Source organism: Podarcis liolepis (assembly GCF_965112155.1).
Source record: "Podarcis liolepis genome assembly, chromosome: 2".
NCBI lineage: Eukaryota > Metazoa > Chordata > Lepidosauria > Squamata > Lacertidae > Podarcis > Podarcis liolepis.
Genome location: NC_139555.1, coordinates 2789972 through 2811928, shown reverse-complemented (window position 1 = coordinate 2811928; position 21957 = coordinate 2789972). Strand labels below are relative to the sequence as shown.

At 49.4% G+C, this 21957-nt stretch overlaps 1 protein-coding gene across 3 annotated transcripts in view; it reads right to left on the bottom strand.

The window, feature by feature from the left end:
* Nucleotides 1–21957, bottom strand: part of ITGA5 (integrin subunit alpha 5) — a 73052-nt gene that overhangs the window by 5833 nt on the left and 45262 nt on the right. For all 3 annotated transcript variants that reach the window (XM_083486514.1, XM_083486515.1, XM_083486516.1), the window contains exons 10-26: nucleotides 19483–19539; nucleotides 18465–18517; nucleotides 17833–18041; nucleotides 14105–14296; nucleotides 12800–12845; nucleotides 12532–12639; nucleotides 10452–10507; nucleotides 9076–9230; nucleotides 8589–8726; nucleotides 7952–8019; nucleotides 6020–6170; nucleotides 5114–5206; nucleotides 4472–4548; nucleotides 3700–3780; nucleotides 2285–2390; nucleotides 1462–1614; nucleotides 34–111 (exon numbers count right to left, since the gene is read on the bottom strand). In XM_083486514.1, coding sequence (XP_083342640.1) covers nucleotides 34–111; nucleotides 1462–1614; nucleotides 2285–2390; nucleotides 3700–3780; nucleotides 4472–4548; nucleotides 5114–5206; nucleotides 6020–6170; nucleotides 7952–8019; nucleotides 8589–8726; nucleotides 9076–9230; nucleotides 10452–10507; nucleotides 12532–12639; nucleotides 12800–12845; nucleotides 14105–14296; nucleotides 17833–18041; nucleotides 18465–18517; nucleotides 19483–19539 — 1821 coding nt within the window. The remainder of the gene's footprint in view (nucleotides 1–33; nucleotides 112–1461; nucleotides 1615–2284; nucleotides 2391–3699; nucleotides 3781–4471; nucleotides 4549–5113; nucleotides 5207–6019; nucleotides 6171–7951; nucleotides 8020–8588; nucleotides 8727–9075; nucleotides 9231–10451; nucleotides 10508–12531; nucleotides 12640–12799; nucleotides 12846–14104; nucleotides 14297–17832; nucleotides 18042–18464; nucleotides 18518–19482; nucleotides 19540–21957) is intronic.

Below are 21957 nucleotides of genomic sequence, written 5' to 3'. Positions count from 1 at the left end.
TTTTTTTCCAGCTGAAGAAGCTACAAGGCTTACCAGAGTGTCCAAAACTCCATCTTGTTTCTGCACATAGTGCTGCTCTGGCCAAGGTGAAGCTGCTGAGCTCTGCTCCAGCTAAGAGAGAAAGAGAGAAAGAAGGCACCTTTCTAAATAAGTTATCAATAGTCACGACCCCATTGTACAAGCCTTCATATAGTCAGCTGTGACCCAGTGATACAGTTTACATAGTATATACTCTAGATGCTGCACCTCTGCTCACTCCACTCACCGACCCCACTGCCATTCCCCCCACATTAAGCTCCCCCTTCCCCTGCAACAACTCCTTCTGCCTCAGATGACAGAGGTATAGCCTTAGCACAGCCACCATGGCTAGGAGCCACCGATACCCTCCACCAATTTGTCCAATCCCTCTTTAAAGCCTTCCCTCTTTAAAGCCTTCCTTGTTGGTGGCCATCACTGAGTTCCATCCTTGAACTAACATTCCACTTCTTTGCATGTCCACGAGTTCTGCTGAATCGGACTGAGCAGGAGTGCAACAGGAGATGCACAGAATTTATAAGAAAACAGCTGATTCTTTCATTGAGGTTTAGCAGTCTCCTTCTCTGGTAGTCAATCCTCTCTCACTTAAAACAAAAAACCCTCCCCATCCCATTGTTCAAAAGAAATTCAGCTCCTGGGTCTGTCTGTGTCAAGAAGCAGGCATGCAGTGTCTCATGGAGACACCATGCTTAACGGTTTTTTCTTTTCCAGCAGACTAATGGAGGCAGGTTACAAAGGCCAAATATATGCCAGGAGGCAAGAGAAGCTATTGGAGAAATGTTGGGGAAGGGGCAAAGCATTAGGGTTCCTGGCACAGAACAGGATGGGGATGAGTTACGAAGAAGGTTCAGAACCTGGAGTGCCATCAGATTGTCAGAGTTTTCAGGAAGGAGTCAAGAAAATACCAAGAAGCTGGAATAATTAAAGTGTATCAAGGCGATCTGTCTCTATGGCAACAAATCCACTTAAAAACCCCAGAAACTGGATTTTTGCAGTTTGGAAAGTAATGGGGAAATGCATTGAAAAGTGTAAGATGAACAAATGACTAACAGAATGATGTAGAAACACCCCAAAGGCAAATTAGGATGAATGCTCAATGTCATAGAACCTCTCTACAGACAAATTAAAATGAGCGCCCAATAAAGGATACACATAATCTAACTTCTCTGTAGGCTTCGTGCAACCAAATCAGGATGAATGCTTAATAAATAGGCTTGTCTGGAGGAGAGGCTGGCATTCTGCATTGTGAACGCTGAGTTCCCCCACCCACCTAAAAATGCTCCTACTACTCAGCATTTTAACCCTGTGCTGATAGGGAATTGCACTGTCCCTGGTTGCAGAGGCTGAGCTCCAGGCCCCAAACTCACATCCCAGGCCAGTCCTCTGCAGAGTCGCTTCTTTTCCCGCCCGCTGACCAACCATTACCTGCAGGCGTGACGGGTTGAGGTGGTGGCTAGCGGTGCAGTTGGCTTGTGCCACGTAGCGTGTCATGTACATCACAGCTCGCCCTTGAGTCCGGAGCGGGCAGCTGATGTCCAGGATCCCCTCGCTGATGGCGCTTGGCCCATCATTCAAAAACTGCAGGACAAATGGGAAGAAAACAAATCACAGGGACATCGGAAGTTGCATTCCATCACCAAGTCAGATTATGAGCCCATCTGGTTTGGTGTGGTCTGTTATGACTGGAAATGGCTCTCTGGGGGTTGCAAGGACTGAGATGCTTTCCCATCACTGCAGGCAAAGCAGATGCTCCAGCACTGAGGTACAGGACCCTCCCCCAAAGAGGCGGCAGCAGGGATGGGGGTGGGGGACAAGCACAATGATCTAAACATGGTGGACAGGCCCAGTGGTCACAGAGAAAGGAGGATAGACAGATTGGTACTGTTTTAAATAGTGGCAAGCCAGGTGCTCCCAGGAATGAAGCAAACACTCTCTCCTGCAGTTTGCCCTTTAGCACCCATTATCCAACGATACACTGCCTCTAATGCTGGAGGTTCCATTTTGCTATCAGTGCTGCCAACAGATTTCTCCCTTGTGAAACCTTGAAAGCTAATGAGATAGTGTGCATGCCATAATTCTTCAGGAACACAGAAGAAACAGAATACAGCACTGGGCACAGGATTCAGAATTTCACCTTTTCCCCTCCTTGCTTGCTAAGCAAAGGTATGGTTCCAAAAGCAAGAGTGATCCTGCCCACGCATGAACTGCCACCACCCTTGCACTCTTGTCGTCCGTGGACAACACCCACCTCATAGACATGGCACACACCGGGGCCCACGTCTTGTTCTCGTTGCAGCGCTCGACCTGGGAGCAAGCCAGTCCCTGGAAGGGACACTGTCTCTGGCATGGATGCTCTATAGAAGGGGAAAGGAAGGCACTCAGACATGCAGAAGAAAAAGCGATTTTAAACAGGCTAGAGCAAAATCCTTATCAATTATTTAGGCTATTCAAAATGGCAAAAAATGCAAAATTATGAAACTTTACAGAATTGCAATAAAACTAGTGTTGCAAACCTGAAGGCCAAAGCCCTCATCAGTTGCATTGTATTGTTTTCTGGTGTAACAGCGGATTTTATTGCAACTTTAAAAAAATCTCTCTTTGGTAATTTCAAAATGAAGATCCTTTTCCTAGCCCACTTTTCCTCAGCAATATCAAATTGTAAGATCTCTGGCATTGGTATCATTTATTTATTGAAATATTTTTATTGCTTCTCCATAAAATGTTCAAGGCAGCTAACCTAGATTCTTCAAAAAGGTGATGATAACATCCAAGAGGGAAAAATAGTAAATTAACAACAACAACATGACGCCCACCTGACTGGGTTGCCCAGCCACTCTAGGTGGCTCCCAACAAAATATTAAAAACACTATAAAACACCAAACATTTTTGTTAATATGCTTTATGTGTATTTGGATTTGTCTACTTACTGAAACAAAAGAGTTTCTGATGCAGAAGCTACAGCTCGTGTGGCTCACAGGAGCAGATTAAATGAAGTAAATAAGAATTACTGGCAGCATGACTCTCTGCTGCTGGGAGGGCTGCGCTGGTTGCCAATTCACTGCAGGGCAGCTTCAAGGTTCTTGTATTAATTCACAAAGTCCAAAGTTCCTAAAGGACCACCTGCTCTCTTATGCTCCCCCTCGATCACAGATATCCTCTGACTAGCCCAGCCTCCCGTGGGGAAAAGAGATTGTGTGTGAACCAGCTAAACCGAAGTGTCTGGAGCGTTGCCTTAGTGCTACTTCAGAGACAGGATTCCTAGACCTGCTTCTTGGGGCTGCTACAAAGGATCTGAGCATCGGGTGAGATGCAGCTAACTAGTCCTGAGCGCAGAAGCCAACGCAGGGGCTTCCTCTAGCTCAACCAGGGCTTTCCCCCCTCTCCTCTCCCCACACCGCCCACAAATATGAGCTAGAGGGTTGAGGGAACCCCCACAACATTTTTAGGGGGGGCAAAGAGGGAGGCAGAGGGGAAAGTCTCAATGAACGAGCAGAACTCACTTCATGAGTGTATATCCCCCCCCCCAAAGAGAGACAGGGCTTCACCAGGGAAGACCTATAATTTACCCTTTGGGGACTGAAGAGGAGATGTGGGGGCCTCACACCTTCTTATTAAAACAATTAATGACCATGCCAAACACTTTGCTTCTGGCATTACACTCACCCCAGGGTTTTGAGATGAACGGCAGCCTCGACACGCAAGGGGAACGAAGCCACCTCACTGTGGGAGTTGTTTGCATTCTTGCTGTAGTGAAAGAGACATAATTATATGTGACTGTATGTAAGACTAGCACTGCGCAGAAGAAGAATACACAAGCAGCAGCTAGGAAAGGGGTTGTGGACCTTTATTCAGCCCCAAGGGCCGCATTCACTTCTGGGGGCCACATGCCAGAGGCAGGTGGGTCCAGAGACAAAAGTGGGCAGAGCAATGGGTGAAAATTGTACCTCTGTAGTTTTTACACAGACGCATGCACACCCCTCTGTCATCAACCCAGGGAAGGAAGAGACATGGCCAGAGTGCGAGGACACATTCCACTTGGGCAAAAAGCCCCCGTCCCCCAGAAAGGATTAAAGAGGAGCAGGGGGAAGAGAGGGGGGAATTCCTTTGCACAAGAGGACCGTGTTCTGCACTTAGTTGAATCCTGCCCTGGGGAATCCTGCGGTTCCTCTGTCACAGGGATGGGGAACCTGCAGCCCTCCAGGCGTCATTTGGCTTCCAGCTCCCATCATCACCAGCCATCATGGCCAACGGACAGGGATGGTGGGAGTCCAGCAACAGGCTGCCAATCCCTGCTCTGTCAGCAACGGAAGACAAGCCTCCCCAAAAATCAGTTCACCCATTTATCCTTGGTCCTTCCTTGCAATGCGCTGTCCTGGGGCAGGTAACAGGGGCAGCTATGGGGAGAATTTGGGGGAATCCTCTGGCTCATTTTTACCTGTGAATCTGAAAGTCAAATTGGATGGATTTCTTCGCATCAAGGTGAGGCACAGTAAAGCGTAGGCCACCCCAGAGCTAGGCGAGATACGGAAAAGAGAAGAGTCAGTATCTGTGTCCCTCCCCCCACTCTCCACTGTCAATGGCTTGTGTCACCTGAGGCAGCGGCCTCACTCTGCCTTATGGTAGAGCCAACCTTCCTATTCTGGGTGAGTTTAGCTAGCCCTACCCTAATTGGTTAATCCTCACACACGGGTGGGATGAATAACCCCCCAACAGATAGCTCCCACTTGAAGGAAAAGGCACTGTGCCCCATATATATGCTCCCCCCATTATTATGAGTGTCATCACTCTCCCTGCTTGCAGCTTCCCAAAGGACACAGAAGCTCTCTCGTACTTTGTCACTGAGTCCCCTATCACAAAGAGATTAAAGTGTCTCTGATCACAGCTTGCCAGCTTTGCCTTGCTCCAATGAGCGGCCCCCTCGCACCATAACCATAGATCCCTTCACCACAGTTGACTTCTCATCTTATGGTATCCCAGGCTCTCCCAGCACACCCCAAGCGCCAGGGAAGTGGCTCAAAGAGTCCTCTAGCCACCTGCCCCTAACAAGACCCCCTTGCCATGGAGTGCAGACACTCACACTGGTGCCTGCCTTCATTGGATTGCCGAGGTCACAGAAAACCATGTTGGTGTCATTCACCGTGTCATAGTGGCAGCTCAGGCTGGAAAGGTTCTAGAAGACAGAAGGAAACAAGTGTGAGAAGAGGAGGGTGGACCTGCCTCTGCCTGAGCTCAGGGGTTGGTGCACTGCCTCACCCTCACGACAGATGCTTAAAGTATTTGGGTTGCATCAAATGTAGCAATTTCTCATGTGGCTATTGCAGTAAAGTGTGTTTCCCCCCCAGAGCATGGCGTTGCCAAGGGCACAAGGGACCACACTAGCTGGGACCGCGGGGAGCTGTACTCTAAAACATCTGGAGGACATCCGGTGGGCAGAGACTGGGATGGTGGGTGGAGTCATCTTCCCAGCCCCACCCACAGGTTGACTCAGAAAGTCTGCTCTCTGAGGAAATCAGGGACATTATTTTATTTTTTTAAAAAGAAATTTGAGAGCATTTTAATATACCAATCTAAGCAATCAAGCATTGCAGCCTCACCATAACCGCATTCTCTGGATCCCTCAAGAGGGGGCCATGATAGTTGCAGCTGCAAAACCTATTATTAATTTCTAGCACAGCTATATCCACAGACATTCTACCCCATGAGGACTAGACCTTTTTGCAAAAGCCCTTCCTATGTTATTTCAAAAACCCACAAAGGATAAACTTGCTGCCTCTTCTTCTTCTTCCCCCCTTTAAAAATGATCATACTCAGGAACCCACCATCATATATCTGCTTTCCCAAAAATTGAGAATTGTGCTTTTATCTCAGTTCCAAGCTTTGGGAAAGGACAGCCTCTTCATTAAGTTCACTCCCCCCTGGCCAGGAGGGGTTGCAAAGCAATTTGCCTGCAGAAGGATGAGGTCCCCCCAGCGGAGGCACGTACCCCATGATTCCGCAGAACCCCCATGTAGTCTGCTTCCGGTGGGATGGTAACGTGGAGCTCAGCCTCATAAGCACCACCCTCACCGCGGTTCTGGGCGTGGAAGGTGAGGTTCAGCGCATTCTTGTCTCCCAGGTAGACAACAGTTTGGTCCCTGCAACAGACCCAGCAAAGAAGGAGAAGGAGAGCACACACGTATCAGCGAAGATCCAGGGATGCCCATTTTTAGGAGGTACAATATAGAGAGCAGACATTTCAGACCATGCAAAAAACAATGGCAAAAACTGTATTCAGTTTCTCCTCCACCCTTCATTTTGGACTGACATGTGGAACAAAGAGAGTCCCAGAAGTGCCTCAGGTAGATTCATAGAACTGCAGAGTTGGAAGGGACCACGAGGGCCATCTAGTCCAACCCCCTGCAATGCAGGAATCTTCCACCCAACATGGGGACTGAACCCACAACCCTGAGATTAAGAGTTGCATGCTCTACTGACTGAGCTATTCAGCTATGCCCCCCCCCTCTGGGCAGCTCGCATTATACACAGGATTATAAATGAAAATGGGCCTGTATGTTCAGTGTGCATGCCAGGCACAGACCTCTCTGCGTAAAAAGAAGTACCTATTTTGTCCTTAATACTAGTGCCATATATAATATATATATATATATTTCCCATAACAAAGGCCTCCAAGAGCATTCCTTGAATGCACCCAATGCTGAGTGTTTAGCATTTGCTTAACTGAGATCTCAGGTCTCTGCACCCTGGAATGGAAACCTTGTGAAGGGAGGAGAAGGGGATGGAATATGTTCAGCAGGATCCCTAGGAAGGTAGGAAGCGACCTTCTACAAAGTCAGGTGACTGGCCCAGGTCAGCAACGTCTATACTGATTGGAAGCAGCTCTTCTGGGAGTTTCTCCCAGCCTTGCCTGGAGACACCGGGGGCTGGACCTTCTGCATGCAGAAGAACATAAGAAGAGTCCTGCCGGATCAGCCCAATGACTCATCTAATTCAGCATCCTGTTCTCACAGTGACCAACCAGGTGCCTGTGGGAAGCCTGCCAGGAGAACGCAGGTGCAACTGCACTCCCCCCCCCCCCCCGGAAATCCCAGCAACTGGGATTCTGAGGCATAATGCAGTAGATGTTCTTCCATGGAGCTACAGCCCACCCCATTGACTGCAGACAGATTCAGATAGGAAGGGGTTGTTGGTGCTGGATGAACACATGCCCTCCCCCTTAATTCATAGCTTGCTTCTGTTTATACGACGCCTTTTGCAATTCTTACTCTTTTACATTACTCTATTATTAGAAAGCTTACTTTTTAAAACTTTTACATATGGGCAAGCAGTGTGCAAGATGCTGCTGACACAACACAAGAAGTGATATAATCTATGTCCATGTGCTATTAGATGGGAAAGGCACGAGATCAGCTAATAGCAGAGAAGCAGGAGCCGTTGCTGTGGGTAATAAGAAGAGCATAGTTTTGGCCATCTTTTTATCCCGTCCAATTGCACTTCCATTTTACAACAGCAGAGGGAGCCAAACTGCTGAAGGTGAACCCTTCTGAGGGAAATCACTGCTCCCCAGCCCCCCAATGCCAAAGGTGTGCATGTATTGTATTGTATGTTCTGGTGTTCCCACGTGGCCGTGCTGGAGGCAGATGCGCTGGTAAGAGGGAATATCTGATTAGCAAGAGAGTAGACCCCTGGAAGAAAGGAGGGAGATCAGGACTTCTGCAGAGGGTGCCAGGAGCTACAATCCCTTCCTGAATCCACAAAAGCAAAGGGTTCAACATGTGCAACCAGGATGCAAGGGGGAGTGGGGATCTGCCTGAATATACTGGGTAGTGGATAAAGCAACAGAATGCAAACAGCACCCAAACTGCCTGGCTTCTTCCATGTTTGTGATGCCACAGAGCGAGGCAAGAGAGAGCCTTACCCAAAAACGTCAAGCTGAAGGTCAGGGACACAGACATTGTCTTCACCACAGTCCAGCTGGATCTGGGCCTGGTGGGCAAAAAAAGAAAAAAACACCTCTTTGCCTGTTTGCCGACACTAAAAGGATCACGTTAACCTATTACTATGCTGACATAACATAAGCTACAAAATTACAAAAGCTGTTTTTGGTTGAACAGCTAAATCATGGCGTAGAACTATGTTCATAAGCTGCAGTGAGTCTTGGGCTTGCATGCTTCCCATCTCCTCCCGTGCAGGCAGGGAAAAGATGCTGGCAGAATTTTCTTGCTGAGTCCCGGAATTCTGGCTTCTTGTTGTGTCCAAGACTGAGCCACTACTTCTGAGCTGTCGTGTTTTGAAAGTGACCATTAACCGTTGGATAGCCTGCAGTTCTTCTTGAAACAAATAGGGACATATTCTAGACAAAGGGCATTAGGTTTCCCTGTCTTGTAGACCTTACATGCTTTTGGGTTATTATCTTTCCAGAAAGGCTGAGAGTCGCTGCACTGCAGTCTATCTTGCCAGGGAGGAGAGAAGCCCTTTCTGTATCCCATAGCACCAAACATGTGTTCATGGAATGCTGGGAGCAACTGCTGAGCAATCCTCCAACCCGAGAGTACCTTCTGTTCAATGTGGTTGTGCGTGAGGTAGTTGAGGATGGGCTGCAGACCATGTGCGTCCTGCGGGGCCTCTGGATCCAGCGAGAAGTTGAGGGACAGGTGGATGGGGGAGAGCTTGTCGCGGAATTCAGTCTCGTTCTGGAGAAAGAGACAGAGAAGGGATAAGGCACCAAGGGCATGGATACCATGCTGCAGAGAAATGCTTGCTGCGCCATGGGATGACGGGTGCTCCTCTGACTCTTCAGCCAAACTGCGAGGGCTGCAGTGGAGTTGCAGGTGCAGTCACATGCCAGCCACTGTGGGAACCCTTTTTAGATCCCTGGATATGGGTGCTGGGAAGCAGAGTCCAGCACATCTGGCGAACCCACAGGTTACCCACCCCTGCACAAAACCATAACTTTCCTTGCAATGAAGTGCAGAAATATGCTGAAGAACAGCCACGCCCAAGAGAAGAAGGCAGAGCTTGTGGGCACAGACTGAGACTCACCCTGAGGTAGATCTTCATCTCGCGGCACTCAGAGTTGGCACCGTTGCGGATTTGGAGGGTCTCGACTAGGTGGGGCTGGCGGGAACGCAGGAAGAGCGCTCTCTTCACTGCCCCTTTCTGTTTGAGGTGGTCGAGGTGCAGCTCCACACTGAACCCTACACATGCAGGAGAGAAGAAGATGGGGTCAACTGAGCTGTGATAGCACTATGCCCCAGAATGCAGCCCAAGAGGGGCTCCCACATCGGTCCCAGAAGAAGTACTGATCACCCACAAGATATAACTCTTGGTTTCTTAGCGAAATGGCAGTCAGGGAGGGCTCAGATTGATGGTTTGGTTGTTTGCAGGCATATTCTGCAACATTTCATTGCTTATGCAATAATAGAGGTGGATTTCTACCAGACCACCCAATCATTCTGCTTTATTAATTGTTCTGTGATGCTTCCTCAGAGTTACAGCATTTTTGGCATCTGGAAGGGACACCCTTGCACTGTACTCGGACCATTGGTAATTTGGGGCCTATGGGTCACTACAAGTGTGGCAGGTGCTCTTCCTGCCCATTTTCATTACAACTGAAAGAAATTTACGATGAGAATACTATTTTCAGATTTGTTATACATCAATTTAAAGGTAAAGGGACCTCTGACCATTAGATCCAGTTGCGGACGACTCTGGGGTTGCGACGCTCATCTTGCTTTATTGTTGGCCTCTAGTGCCCCTCTCAATGTTGCTGGACTCCATCTCCATAATTCCTGAGCATTGGCCATTCTGCCTGGGGGTGATGGGAGGTGGAGTCCAGCAACATCTGCAGGGCCAAGGTTCCCCATCCTTGCTGTGTAGCCTTCTGCTTTCGCCATGCTTTCTGTCCCAGCTTCTGGGTCCCAGAATCTGAAAACTTGGCTTGACCTCCAGCTGATCTTGGCCTAACTCCAAGGCCTCCTTGATGCTGAAGGTTCATAGGAACATAAGAGAAACCCTTTGGATCAGGCCAAAGGCCTCCTCTAGCCCAACATGCAGTTCTCCCAGTGAAGAAGAAGAAGAAGAGGAGGAGTTTGGATTTGATATCCCGCTTTATCACTACCCAAAGGAGTCTCAAAGCGGCTAACATTCTCCTTTCCCTTCCTCCCCTACATCAAACACTCTGTGAGGTGAGTGAGGCTGGGAGACGTCTGAGAAGTGTGACTAGCCCAAGAGCAGCTGCATGTGGAGGAGTGGAGACGCGAACCCGGTTCCCCAGATTACGAGTCTACCGCTCTTAACCACTACACCACACTGGTCAACCAGATGCCTGTGGACCAGCTGTGCTAGACTCTGAGACAACTTCTTGATGCCAGCACTTGTCAGTGGCATAGATGCCACCCCTTCCCCATATTACTCACCAATGGAGTCAGGCACATGTTTCCCAGATGCATTCAGACAAAAGCTCAGGTTGATGCTGTTGACATGGGAGAAAGGGGGGGGGGAAGCAATGAGTCATTGTAAGAAATGAGTGAAAGGCAGTGCAGTCTAGGGAGGGTCAAATTGGAATGTGAATGCCCTGGGTTCAGATCCTTGCTCAGCCACGGGCTCACCTACATCTCCACTACAGTAGAATGACATTATTTAAGGGCAGGAGTAGTCAACATGGTGCCTTCCAAATCCCATCAGCCCCAGCTGGAATGGCAGATTGGCTGGTGGGAGTTGTAGTCCTGAAACCTTGGCTATTCCTTGTTAAGGACCTACCTCAAAGGATTGCTTGCTTTAATCACAGTAAAGCACTATGGTGCTATAAAAATGGAAATCACTGCCAGGAAAGGAGGCTGGTGCTCTGGACAGGGTCCTTCTGATGCAGCTGGAGTTGAAACAGAACTTCGGGGGGAGGGAGATAGAGGAGATCCAGTGGCACGCAGGAATGCCACCTATTTAAAAAGGAATGGCTATGGAGATAGGAAAGATGTGCCACGTTCTGTCAGTTCTGCCAGGAAGGAAACGGGATGGGGCAGCAAAGGGAATCTGGGCTTTGTTCCCAGGGACACAGGTGTTCCAAGGCAGAACAAACTGAAATGCAGAGAAGAGGGCCACAAAATGCACCTGGACTGAGGGCAACACTTCTAGGTGTGGAAAGGGAAGCTCATTCAAGAGGCAGATTCTCTTGATGCAAGAGTTGGGGTGGGGGGAGAGCGGCTAACATGTGATGGTGGGGTGGTGGTGGTTGGGGTGTGTTCCTGTCTGGATGACTCAGCCTCTCCTCCCAGCCATGTGGTCCCAGCCGGGTCACCAGCCTATTACAATCACCCATTCATAGTCAAGTTGGGCAGGTGGCCAGGGCAACCCCCACTTCTCTCCAGTTGCTGAGCAACTGAAAAACTCAGTTCATAAATATCCCCCCAGGCCCCTTTCATGGCTAGAGGATCAATACAGCCCCTTCTTAGCTGGAGCAAATCTGGAAGGCACATGCTATTTTTGTCACATGGAGACCACATGAAACCGATCTCCATTGTGACAGCTTATTTCACCTCTGCCGTAAAATGTCACAAGACTATCTGCTTCCTGGTTCTGCTTTGCCTGGAGTGAATGAGTTAGTGCAAGCACGGAGGTAAGGGCTCCTAAGGGTTTGTTCATGCAGGAGCCTGCGAATGAGGTTCCATGTGGTGAGAAGCCTCTAGGAAACAGTAGAAGCTCTTTGGTTATGATAGCTGCTACAAGCACCCACAGGGGGGCTTCCTTCCAGCTCCCAGCACTGATGCCCACTAATATGTAGATCCATGGCCATTGTTTTTGAAAAGGACAGCCCCCCCCCCCATTTTAAGTGTTTCTGGAATTTTACAAACTGTTGGGTTTTTTTTAACACTCCTACAGTAGCATACCATTAAAAAACCACACAAAAAATGCAGACACCAGGATGCACATGCTAGTGCAGGTTTAATAGTAAAAGGCCTCCTCTCCTAAGACTCCCTTACTGAGAGATAAGCCCCGGCACTGATCTCAGATGGGTCTAACAGTCACAGCTCTAACAGTCAAATGGGACTCTTCTCCTTCTCCCATCGGGTAAACACCAGAAAGCCTCCTGGTGAGAGGTGGGGAGCTTTTGCTCGTGATACTCCTTTACTCCTTTTTACAGTGTGGAAAGACACTGCTTTTGAAATGGCTCACCTGCCACAGGAACACAGGAAGCTACCTGACACCAAATCAGGCCACACCCCCTCGCAGTGTGGTCAACACTGACCAGCAGGAGCCTATTTCAGAGTTTCGCACAGGGCTCTTTCCCAGTCCTACCAGGAGATACTGGGGGTTGAACATGGGACCTTTGGTGTGCAGAGCATGTGCTCTGCCACTGAGCTATGGTCCTTCCCTATGGCTTACCCCAGAAGACTGGGAATTGTAGCTCAGAATAAGGCCAACAGAGCTACAGTTGAAACCGTCACTTGGGGACCACCAGGACTGTACCTTCCACTGTGGTTTCCTTCCAACATCACTCACCAAGCAACGGGGGTTCCAGTGCCCTCTAGGGTGCAAGCTCTCTCCTCAGGGTTAAACATGGTGGGGAAGATGCTGAGAGTGGCGCTTGCATGAACAATGGGGCGGCCCCTGTGAAGGTAGGCAAGAGAGGGAGGGAGAGAAAGAACTGTGATGTTTTTACCATTTCACCTGTCTTTCTGAACCTTTCAAATTCTTCTCCCCCAAATCGAGGGGTGGGGAGATGCATTTGTCTGCATCCCCATCCACAATCCTTATGCACAGTGCCTACCTGTAAACCAGGGCTGTGTCCATTCCAAAGGCTCCCACAATCAGATCTGAAGGTGGAGAGAGAGAAAGTAGTGGACAGGCAATGAGCCCTATCTTGTTGCAGATTTTGATACCATTTTCCAGGGGTTGGTTTCAAAAGAGAAAGTTAGCTCAAAGCTGCTTATGTGTCACATTGCCTATTGTTTCTCAGTGGTTATGGAGGAAACCACTTAGCACATGCTCAGAGGAAGCCTCCTTTATTGCTCTTCCTTGCAAAGTCCTCTGAGATAAGGGCAAATCAACAGCTGCATGGTTAGGGGCAGATAATGCTCTTATGCCCAAGTTTTGCGAAGAGAAGTATCAATGGACCACTTGAACAGACAAGGGTGGTAGCCTCCTTGCATGGCTACTGCCCTTCAAGTGGGAGTCTCTTTGGAGACCTGATATTAAATGCTCATTATAAAGTGGGTGTTTATAAATGCCATTGCAGAGGACTTTTACAATACCACTGGGACACTTTCTTGCTTTCACTCTGCCTTTGAGAGCATTCTGAGGGTTGCCTCCCTGAAGACCTATATTTATACCGGATGTTAACATGCTCCTTAGGATACAAGATGCCCAAACTGGCTGTTGGATTATCTGATCAATCATCAGGAATATAATAATTCCCTCTATTTCCAACATGCAGGGTTTGAGTGCCGCTGCCTACAGAGCCAAAATGGCGCCATACATGCACGAGGGAGGTATCAAGAGCACAAAGATCTTAAAATAAAAACCACTAAAGCTGTAAGAAACCTCAGACTGTTCAGTGAGGATTGAGCGTGCTCAATGGCCACAGAATGCTGAAGGGGGTGGAAGGGGAACCCGGGTGGGAGGAACTGCCTAGCATCCTAGAGAGCCTGGCTGGCTGGCTGGCTGATACAGTGAACAGGAGCACTCCACGTGGCAACGTTTTCTTGCAGGTCCCACTTGTGTATAGTATTTGGACTTCCTTAAGCTGTTACTCAATTGCACAGAGAACCATATTGCCTCTGTATCAGGGTCAGGCAACAGAGTGCCCTCCAGATATTGCTGGACGATGAGTCTCATCATCCCTGGCCAGTAGGCTGGGGCTGGTGGGGACTTGGGAGTCCAACAACTTGGCTAAACCTGCTCTATAGGATAAAGAGTTTGCTGGGCCCCCTTTGGATTTCTGCCTTTAGCCAGAGAGAGCTGGGACCGAACCTGGGACCTCATCCATGCAAAGCTACCAAAGATAACCTATGGCTCTTTGATGCTTCAGATGCCCCATTGCAGCCTTCCTTGTGGTTTCACACTCAGTCCTCACCTGGGTAGCCGTTTCCATCCAGGTCCTTAGCCCCACGCATAGAGAAGCCAAAGAAGTCTGGAGCCTGGCCAGCTGGCCAGTGGCCCTGTAACACCTGAGAAGGCTTGGGGTTCAGTCCGCCAGGCCGGCCATTGTACACATAGACCATGCCTTGCTGCTCCTTGCCACCAAACGGGGCCCCAATGGCCACATCTGCAGGAACAAATTCCAGCGTCAGCATTCATTCAGGTATTTGACAAGGCATGGATGCCACTCGATCTACAAACACCTCTTAGGTGGCTGGCATGAAACAGGTGCAGGTGAACTTTGGCCCTCCAGATGCTCTTGGACAGGGGTCAGCAACCTTTTTCAGCAGGGGGCCGGTCCACCATCCCTCAGACCATGTGGTGGGCCAGACTATATTTTTTTGGGGGGAAATGAAGAAATTCCTATGCCCCACAAATAACCCAGAGATGCATTTTAAATAAAAGGCCACATTCTACTCATGTAAAAACACGCTGATTCCTGGACTGTCCGCGGGCCAGATTGAGAAGGTGATTGGGCCGCATTCGGCCCCTGGGCCTTAGGTTGCCTCCTCTGCTCTTGGAGTTGAACTTTCAGCTGCCCCAGCAAACATGGCCAAGGGTCAGGATGATGGGAGTTGGGAGTCCATCAACCACAGGAGGGCCAAAGGTTCCCCACCCTTGACATTAAACAAAACACTCATTTAAAGAAATGCCCATGTGTTGAAAGCAAGTTGGCCTAAAGCATTTCAAAACAGAAGTAAAATCAGCAGCTAAAAAAGAAGAAGAAATAACAAAGCACAATTACCTGTTAAAAACAACATGTCAAATGCACATCTGGACAGGCTTGATTAAAGAAAAGAATTTTTAGCAGGGGTTAAAAAGAGCAATGCAGTGACAATTGGAATAAAGAAAAAAGAAGGACAGACTAACCACCATCAATAAGGAAAGGCACCAGTTCTTCCCGTTTGCTTGAGACTGTTGTCATGCTAGCGCCCTTGAGCGCATGCACAGCCAGCTGTGACTGACAACTCTTGCCTGTGCGCAAGTTGGAGGGTGAGGGAGAGAGGGGTGGTAGTTAGGTGGCCAGAGGGGAACTGCCATCACCACTGCTGAGCTGTGAGCTGAGCTGAGGGGAAGGCCAGAAAGGCTGAGAGAGAGGAGGGCACACTGGAACTGGAAGCCGTTATATTGCTGGCATCTGTCTGGCTCAAGAGACAATGGAGTGTACCTCCAGGGGTGAAGTCAAACTACTGCATTAGCAGCACTGAAATGACCTCCCTGGGGCGCAAGCCTGGGCAGTGTGGATGGAGGTCCTGGGCTGCCCAGACATGACCCCACTCTCAGCCTCACTCATGTGGTCCAAACAAAAGCAGAGCAATACGTTTGGCACCAGCTGGGCTGCAGGAGACTCCACTCCAGATTTGTGTAGGTTTTAATCCTTAGTCTTTTCTTCTCCCGAAGATGGCCCACAAAGCAGCGGAGGTTTAGGACCAGCATGTTCCTTCTCCTAGATGGACTCCCTTCCCAGGTGGACAAGCCCCACCTGCCCCTCACTTCCCTCAACAGCACATGCAGAAACTGTTTTTTTGACCGTTGGACCCACTCTTGGTCTTGCCCACTCATTTCGCCGGAGCCTTTCTTGGCAGTGGTACCGTTAGATAAATTGAGTTGCTGGTCTTGGTCCTACAGAGCCCCCCCCCATCCCTCCCCGCTTTAGACGGTGAAGGGTCTTACTTCACTTCTTTCAAAAAGGAGCCCAACTGGATTAAGGGACCCTCCTTCTCACTCTGCTGAGTTGTCCCCCAAATTCCCCAGGCTGCCTCCATTAGTACTCTAACCAAAAACCACACTGAGAACCAATATGGTATAGTGATTAGTGTGTCAGACCAGGGACCAAATTGCAACTCAGCCATGAAGCTTGCTGAACAACCTTGGGCCTGACACGGTCTCTCCGCCTGGCCCACCTTACAGGGTTGTTGTGAGGATAGGAAGGGGGGGAGGATAGGAAGGGGGGGGGAACCAGGTATGCCACCTTGAGCTCCTTGGAGGAAAGGTGGGGAATAATGTAATAAAAACACATAGTAACCTCTTCTCACTCCACACCCTCATCCTCCTAACTCCTGTGCCCAGGGAACCCCAGTGCAGGAGCTCAGAAACGGTTTCGCAGGATTTGTACACAGGAATGCACACTCTGCTCCAATTAGTTTTAATTTTTGCTGCCTTTTCTCTCTTAGCTGCTTTAGAAACTTCTGAGTTAAAAGGTGAGACAAAAGGAAATATTTTAACACAATAAATTAAAACAATGGAGAAGAAGAAAAGCACCAGGCCTTAGCCAGCTCTTTTGTGCAGGACTGCAGCAGAAACCAGGAATTTCAGTACCTGCTTCAAGGTGTGCCCAGACATACATAGCACGATGCAAATGTGCAGTATGAACCTCCTCCAGCAGATGGCAGCCAAATCACATGTAGGGTTTTCCTATCCAGCTACATACACAACAAATATGGGTCACAAATACCTATAAAACTTTTGTCCTGGGTTGCATCTGGCTGTGATCAGAATCCAGACCTTGCTCATAAATGTATTCTGAAAGGGCAGGAGGAATCATTGCTCTTTAATGATTTTGGAGCCCCTCTGATTTGCCTATGACATTAAAGGAAAACTAATCTACTGTATGCTATCTTGAGCATGCACACTATGTCTAGGGCGGGGAACCAAATCAGACACACATTTTCTGCTGAACAGATTGCGGCCTCCTCTTTCAATGCACCACATTAAACTTGATCCCCACTTTGCTTTGTTATTTTGTGGGACACTTGTCTGGCTGGTTCAAGAGGGTTCCCTAATGGGAGCCTGTGTTGCAGGGGGAGTCGATCACCAAGGATCCAGCACCTATAACAGCTGAGTAGAGAAAAGGGGAATTCAGTAAGTGCACACTGCTTTGAACAGCTGCTCTTGCCCAAATTATCCCATCTACACAACTGTTAAAGGTACATGAGCTCAAATGTCGAAATGATGGGCTTGACCCTTCTGTACTTTTAGCTATATAATGGCTCATGAGATCAGGACTCTGCAGATTCAAAACCACATCCCAGGGCTTGCTAGTGGGCTGGAAGAAAGCAAACAAATTAAAGCTGTGGCTCTTCAGATGCAGTTGGACCACAATGCTACTGTGCTGCTGCATCAGGTGAGATGAGATTGTCCAGTCCCACTCCTTGGAAAGGCTCAGCCATTTCCAAGGGGGCTGCCAGTTGCATCTCTGCCAGTTGCATCTCTGCTACTCTCCACTGGCCTCCTTCCATTCAGGAAGCATGCCCTGAACAATACAACATGCAGATGCAGTTTGGCATTGATTGGGGTGCGCTTCCAATCTTAACTCATAAAAAGCTCCCCAAAATCAACCAGAGTGCCTTAACCTCAGCTATGAAAAATCTGGGAAGGGCGGGAGAACTGCTTTGAGTGGAACAGGGATCTGGCATCAAGGCCTGTGTGGCATTGTGAAATAAAGGGAGGCTAGAACTAATAAGCTGTTGGTTAATCCTGCTGTCAAAGTGAAAAAGTTCAAGAAAGGGCAGACATTTAGCAACAGCAATAAAATGAAAATGTCCTCATGGATGCTCACATTTTGCAATAAAATTGTTAGGAACTTGGTTACTTTTGACGAAAGGTGGGATGCAGCTATCTGGGGCACCCCCCCCCCCGCATCTCCTTGTCAAAGATCCCTACCATTGTAGCCGTCCTGGTCAAGGTCTCCCAGGGGAGCAATAGCACTGCCAAAGCGACCAAATTCTTGGTGACCAGTAAGTGCGGCCGACGCCACTGGCTCCATGCCGTACAGCTGTTGCAGGAAGATGTAGACTCTGCCCACCTCCTGCACACGACCATCTTCTGTTTTTTCCATGTATAAGGGGGCACCAATCAGTAGGTCATCTAGGCTGCATGGTGGGGTGGGAGGAGAAAGAGCAAGAGCCTTAAAATCACCAACTCTGGATCCAAAAGGTACAAAGAGCTCACTGCCGGGGTTCAGAGAAGCACCAGTGGAAGTGGGAGAGCAGCAGGGTCTAGAGGCACATAGCCCCCCTCCTCAACCATGGCCAGAGTATCTCCATGGGGTCTGCACTGCCCCTTCCCTCTGCTATCCATGGCAACTCTCTTCCTCCTTCCTAGACAGAGCCCACCCAAAATCTCCCAAACTCAAACATAGTCAAACATTCCCATAGCTTCTTCTAGTGTGGAGAAAAGCCTCTCTCTCTCTCTCTCTCTCTCTCTCTCTCTCTCTCTCTCTCTCTCACACACACACACACACACACACACACACACACAACTAGTGATTGCGGTCACCCTTCCTCAACACTCACCTGTCACCGTTGAGATCAGTGGCAGCCACAGCATAGCCAAAATAGGCAGCCATCTGTTGGGGGAAATGACAGGCAGCTGGTGAGGCTGAAGGATGTCAACATGGGGCAGGCATCCTGCAATCGTGACAGACTGTCTGCTCAGGGCGGGACTCCTGACTCCCCACAGACCCCTCAGTCCCAGGCCACATCTGCATTGTACATTGAAAGCATCTTCATGGTTGCTTGCCCCAAAGAATCCTGGGAGGTGTGTTTGTTAAGCAGGCCAAGAATTGCTAGGAAACGCGTGTTCCCTCCCAGAGCAACAATTCTCACAACGGAACTCTGGGAATTGTAGCCCTATGAGGGGAATAGAGATCTCCTGACAACCTGCAGTGTAAACTAGACTGTTCAAAGTGGCATAATTCTGCTTTAAATGAATTGGGCAGGTGGGGCCCCAGACCCATCATGGTACCTGCACACCTCCAAGACAGGATAGTTCCTTAAATTTCTGGGGTTCTCCAGGGCAGCCTTCTCTCACTGGGAGCCCTCCAGATGCTGTCAGACTACAACTCCCATCGTCCCTGACTACCAGCTGTGCAACAACACTTCTGTTCAGACAGATAAGCACATACAGGGTATACTCTGTACGAAAAACCTAATTTATCACCCTGCACCCAATCAATCCAAAGCCTGTATTTTTGATACACTGAATCACAGCATAGACAAAGTCCTCTCTAAGGCCCCAGGTAGCCTGAAAGCTGGGGGGGGGGGTTGAGTGGGGAGGAAATACAACCAGTAAACACAGTGGATCTTAGGAACCACCATATGCTTCTTATTTCTTGCTCTGTCCTTTCCTGGAATGAACCTCAGACCTTAACGCAGGTGTGGCCTGCAGGTGGCAACCTGAATGGCACCCTAAGGGATGGCAATGGAGCCTGGCATGAGGGCACTGGGGCCTCTGTCAGAGGTTGGGCATGGCCCAGCTTGCAGCATCAAGACCCTCCTTCCTGGCTTCAGTGTGAACAGTGCAGCCATTTACCTGCTCTCCAGAAAAGTTGTACAGGGGCCGAATGTCACTTCCATTTAGAATTGTGACCTGGAAAGAAGGAAAGAAGAAGAAAGGAAGAGAAAATAAGAGTTCTTCAGTCTCATGTAGACTGATCCAAAGTGATCCAGCCGGAATCCTCCACTAAGGCACTGCTGGATTACAATTCCCACAATCCCCAGGCAGGACGGCCAATGGCCAGGGATAAAGGGAGTCCTAGTTCATCAGTACTCAAGGGACTCAGCTGGGAAAGGCTTGTTGTGGCAAAGGAGCCAGCCCAACTTCTCCTGACAGGGATGAAAAGGGAAACGAGGAGTCTTTGCTCCCAAGACCCGGGGTCTCCCTTCTGGCCATGCATGCATTCTCCTTCCACAGCTGGGGAGTCCTGGCTACCAAAATAGAAACCTTTTCTTTAAATAATACTAATACTTTATTCAAATCACTGTAATTAATTGCTCTTATCACTAGGACATTTTCCCTTCCTTCATCCACATAGGCAGTTTTTCACAACACTGGGAGTACTCATATATGTGTGTGCATGAGCTCATGTTTATGTTATATATGTGTGTAGAATTTTCTTGAGTTGTCAGTCAGTTTAATGATTGCTTGTTATGTATGTATGTATGTATGTATGTATGTATGTATGTATGTATGTATTGTATTGTGTATTGTATTGCTGTACACTGCCCTGATATTTTATGAGAGGGCAATATAGAAATGCTATACTGTGGGGGATGCCAGCAGGGAGAGAGAGAACAGCCCTGAGGTAAAAATATCTGGATGCCTCCTGCACTACAGCCCCAAACTTAGAATGCAGAAGTAAACCTCACCCAAAGGATCGCACAGTGTGGCAGAAAATGAGTTGGCCATATTGCGGGAGCTTTGGGAGGAGGGTGCCCTTAGCCCCACTTCTGCTCAAGACGTGGGGCTGAGGTTCCTCTCAGAGTGCTCTGTGGGCGACTAAGTGCCACAGCAAGGTCACCGAGAGAAAGGCTGCGCCCGGAGGAAGGAAGGCCACGTCACATGTTAGAGGCGAAGAGAATCGCAGCCCAAAGTAACCTCTGCAACAACATCATGGGGTTGGTTCTTGGCCGCAGCCAAACGGCCGCAGGGAAATCAGATTTGTTTGGTTTCGGGCCTCTACATTTCCCTCATCTTTAGAAATGCACCTGTTACCATAGCAACCCACAGGGTCAACAACAAACATGCAGCTGAGTGGTGCCGAATCAGGAGAGGGTGAGGAGGAGAGACCGGCTGGCGTGTCATGTGTGAGGCAACGTCTCACTGAGCTCACCGTGAACTCGTGTGTCCCGTGTCAGGGAAAAGTCACAATGGCAAGGGATCACGGGAGCCAAAGAACACACCAGCGTCTCCAGGTGGGATGACACCCACTTTTAACTTGCACCTTCCTGTGAGTGGGGCCTCCACTAACCACACAGGAAGGGGAAATGCGAAGGGGCTACACCCAAAAGCACACCGGTTGATGCCATGGCACCACAAAGCACCAGCACAGTACTCTTCAGCCTGGATGTGGCCAGACATGCCTCTCACGGAACTTCTGGGAAGGAGCAGCGGAGGTCGGTGCCCACTGGGACGGGTAGGGCAGAAGGCTGGCAGGCCAACAGTAGTTGGGGCCAGAGCACAAGGCTGGCAGAGCCACCTAATTCTGGTTCTGTCTCCATCCACCTCTCTCCTGAGTTCTACAAGGGCGACTAAGGAGAAAAGAATCTGGTGGCCCATTGCCACCCCCTGGACTGGTTGTAAGCAGGTGGGGACTGGCTAGGGGCAGAGCCATAGCATGGTTTGCCAGTGCCCGGGGCGTGCGTGCGTGCAGGGGGCGGGGTGGGCAGAGGATGAATGGAGCCTGCCACGCCAGCCCAACCCTTGCCGCTGGAGTGATCCCCCACCGGAGTCCGGAAGGGCCATGCTGTGCCACCTGCCTGCCTGCGCAGGGTGGAGCTCAGCTGGGTGGCACAGCCCATGCACCATCCCAGCCTCGCAAAGCAGCTCAGGGATGGCAGGTCAGTGTGAGAAGGATGCAACAGCAATGTGCCCTTCGATCACAGCCTTGCCTGCTTTGCCCAGCGAAGCATTCAGATCAGATTCCAGCCTTGCAAAGTGCTGCAGGGTTGTCAGAGAGCATGAGGAGCCAAATGCACCCCACCCCGAGAAAAATGTGGCAAGCCTTTGCCCTGGTCGCGCCCCCTACACATGATGCCCCTGACTGGGGGGAGACGGAGGTTGGTGGGGCAGTGCCCTAATAGACCAGCCTTGACTCTGCATTGCAAAGAAAAATGAAGAATGTATTGAGATTTCAAATGGCTTTTAAACAACTTTAAAAAATAAAAATATAAAAACCATAAATAATGCTACCAGTACTACTTTATGGGTTGGATTCAGAGAGTCCTGCTAGCACAACACGATTCGCTTCCCTTCTCCAGTGCCCACCCCCCGGTCGGCTTGGGGTGG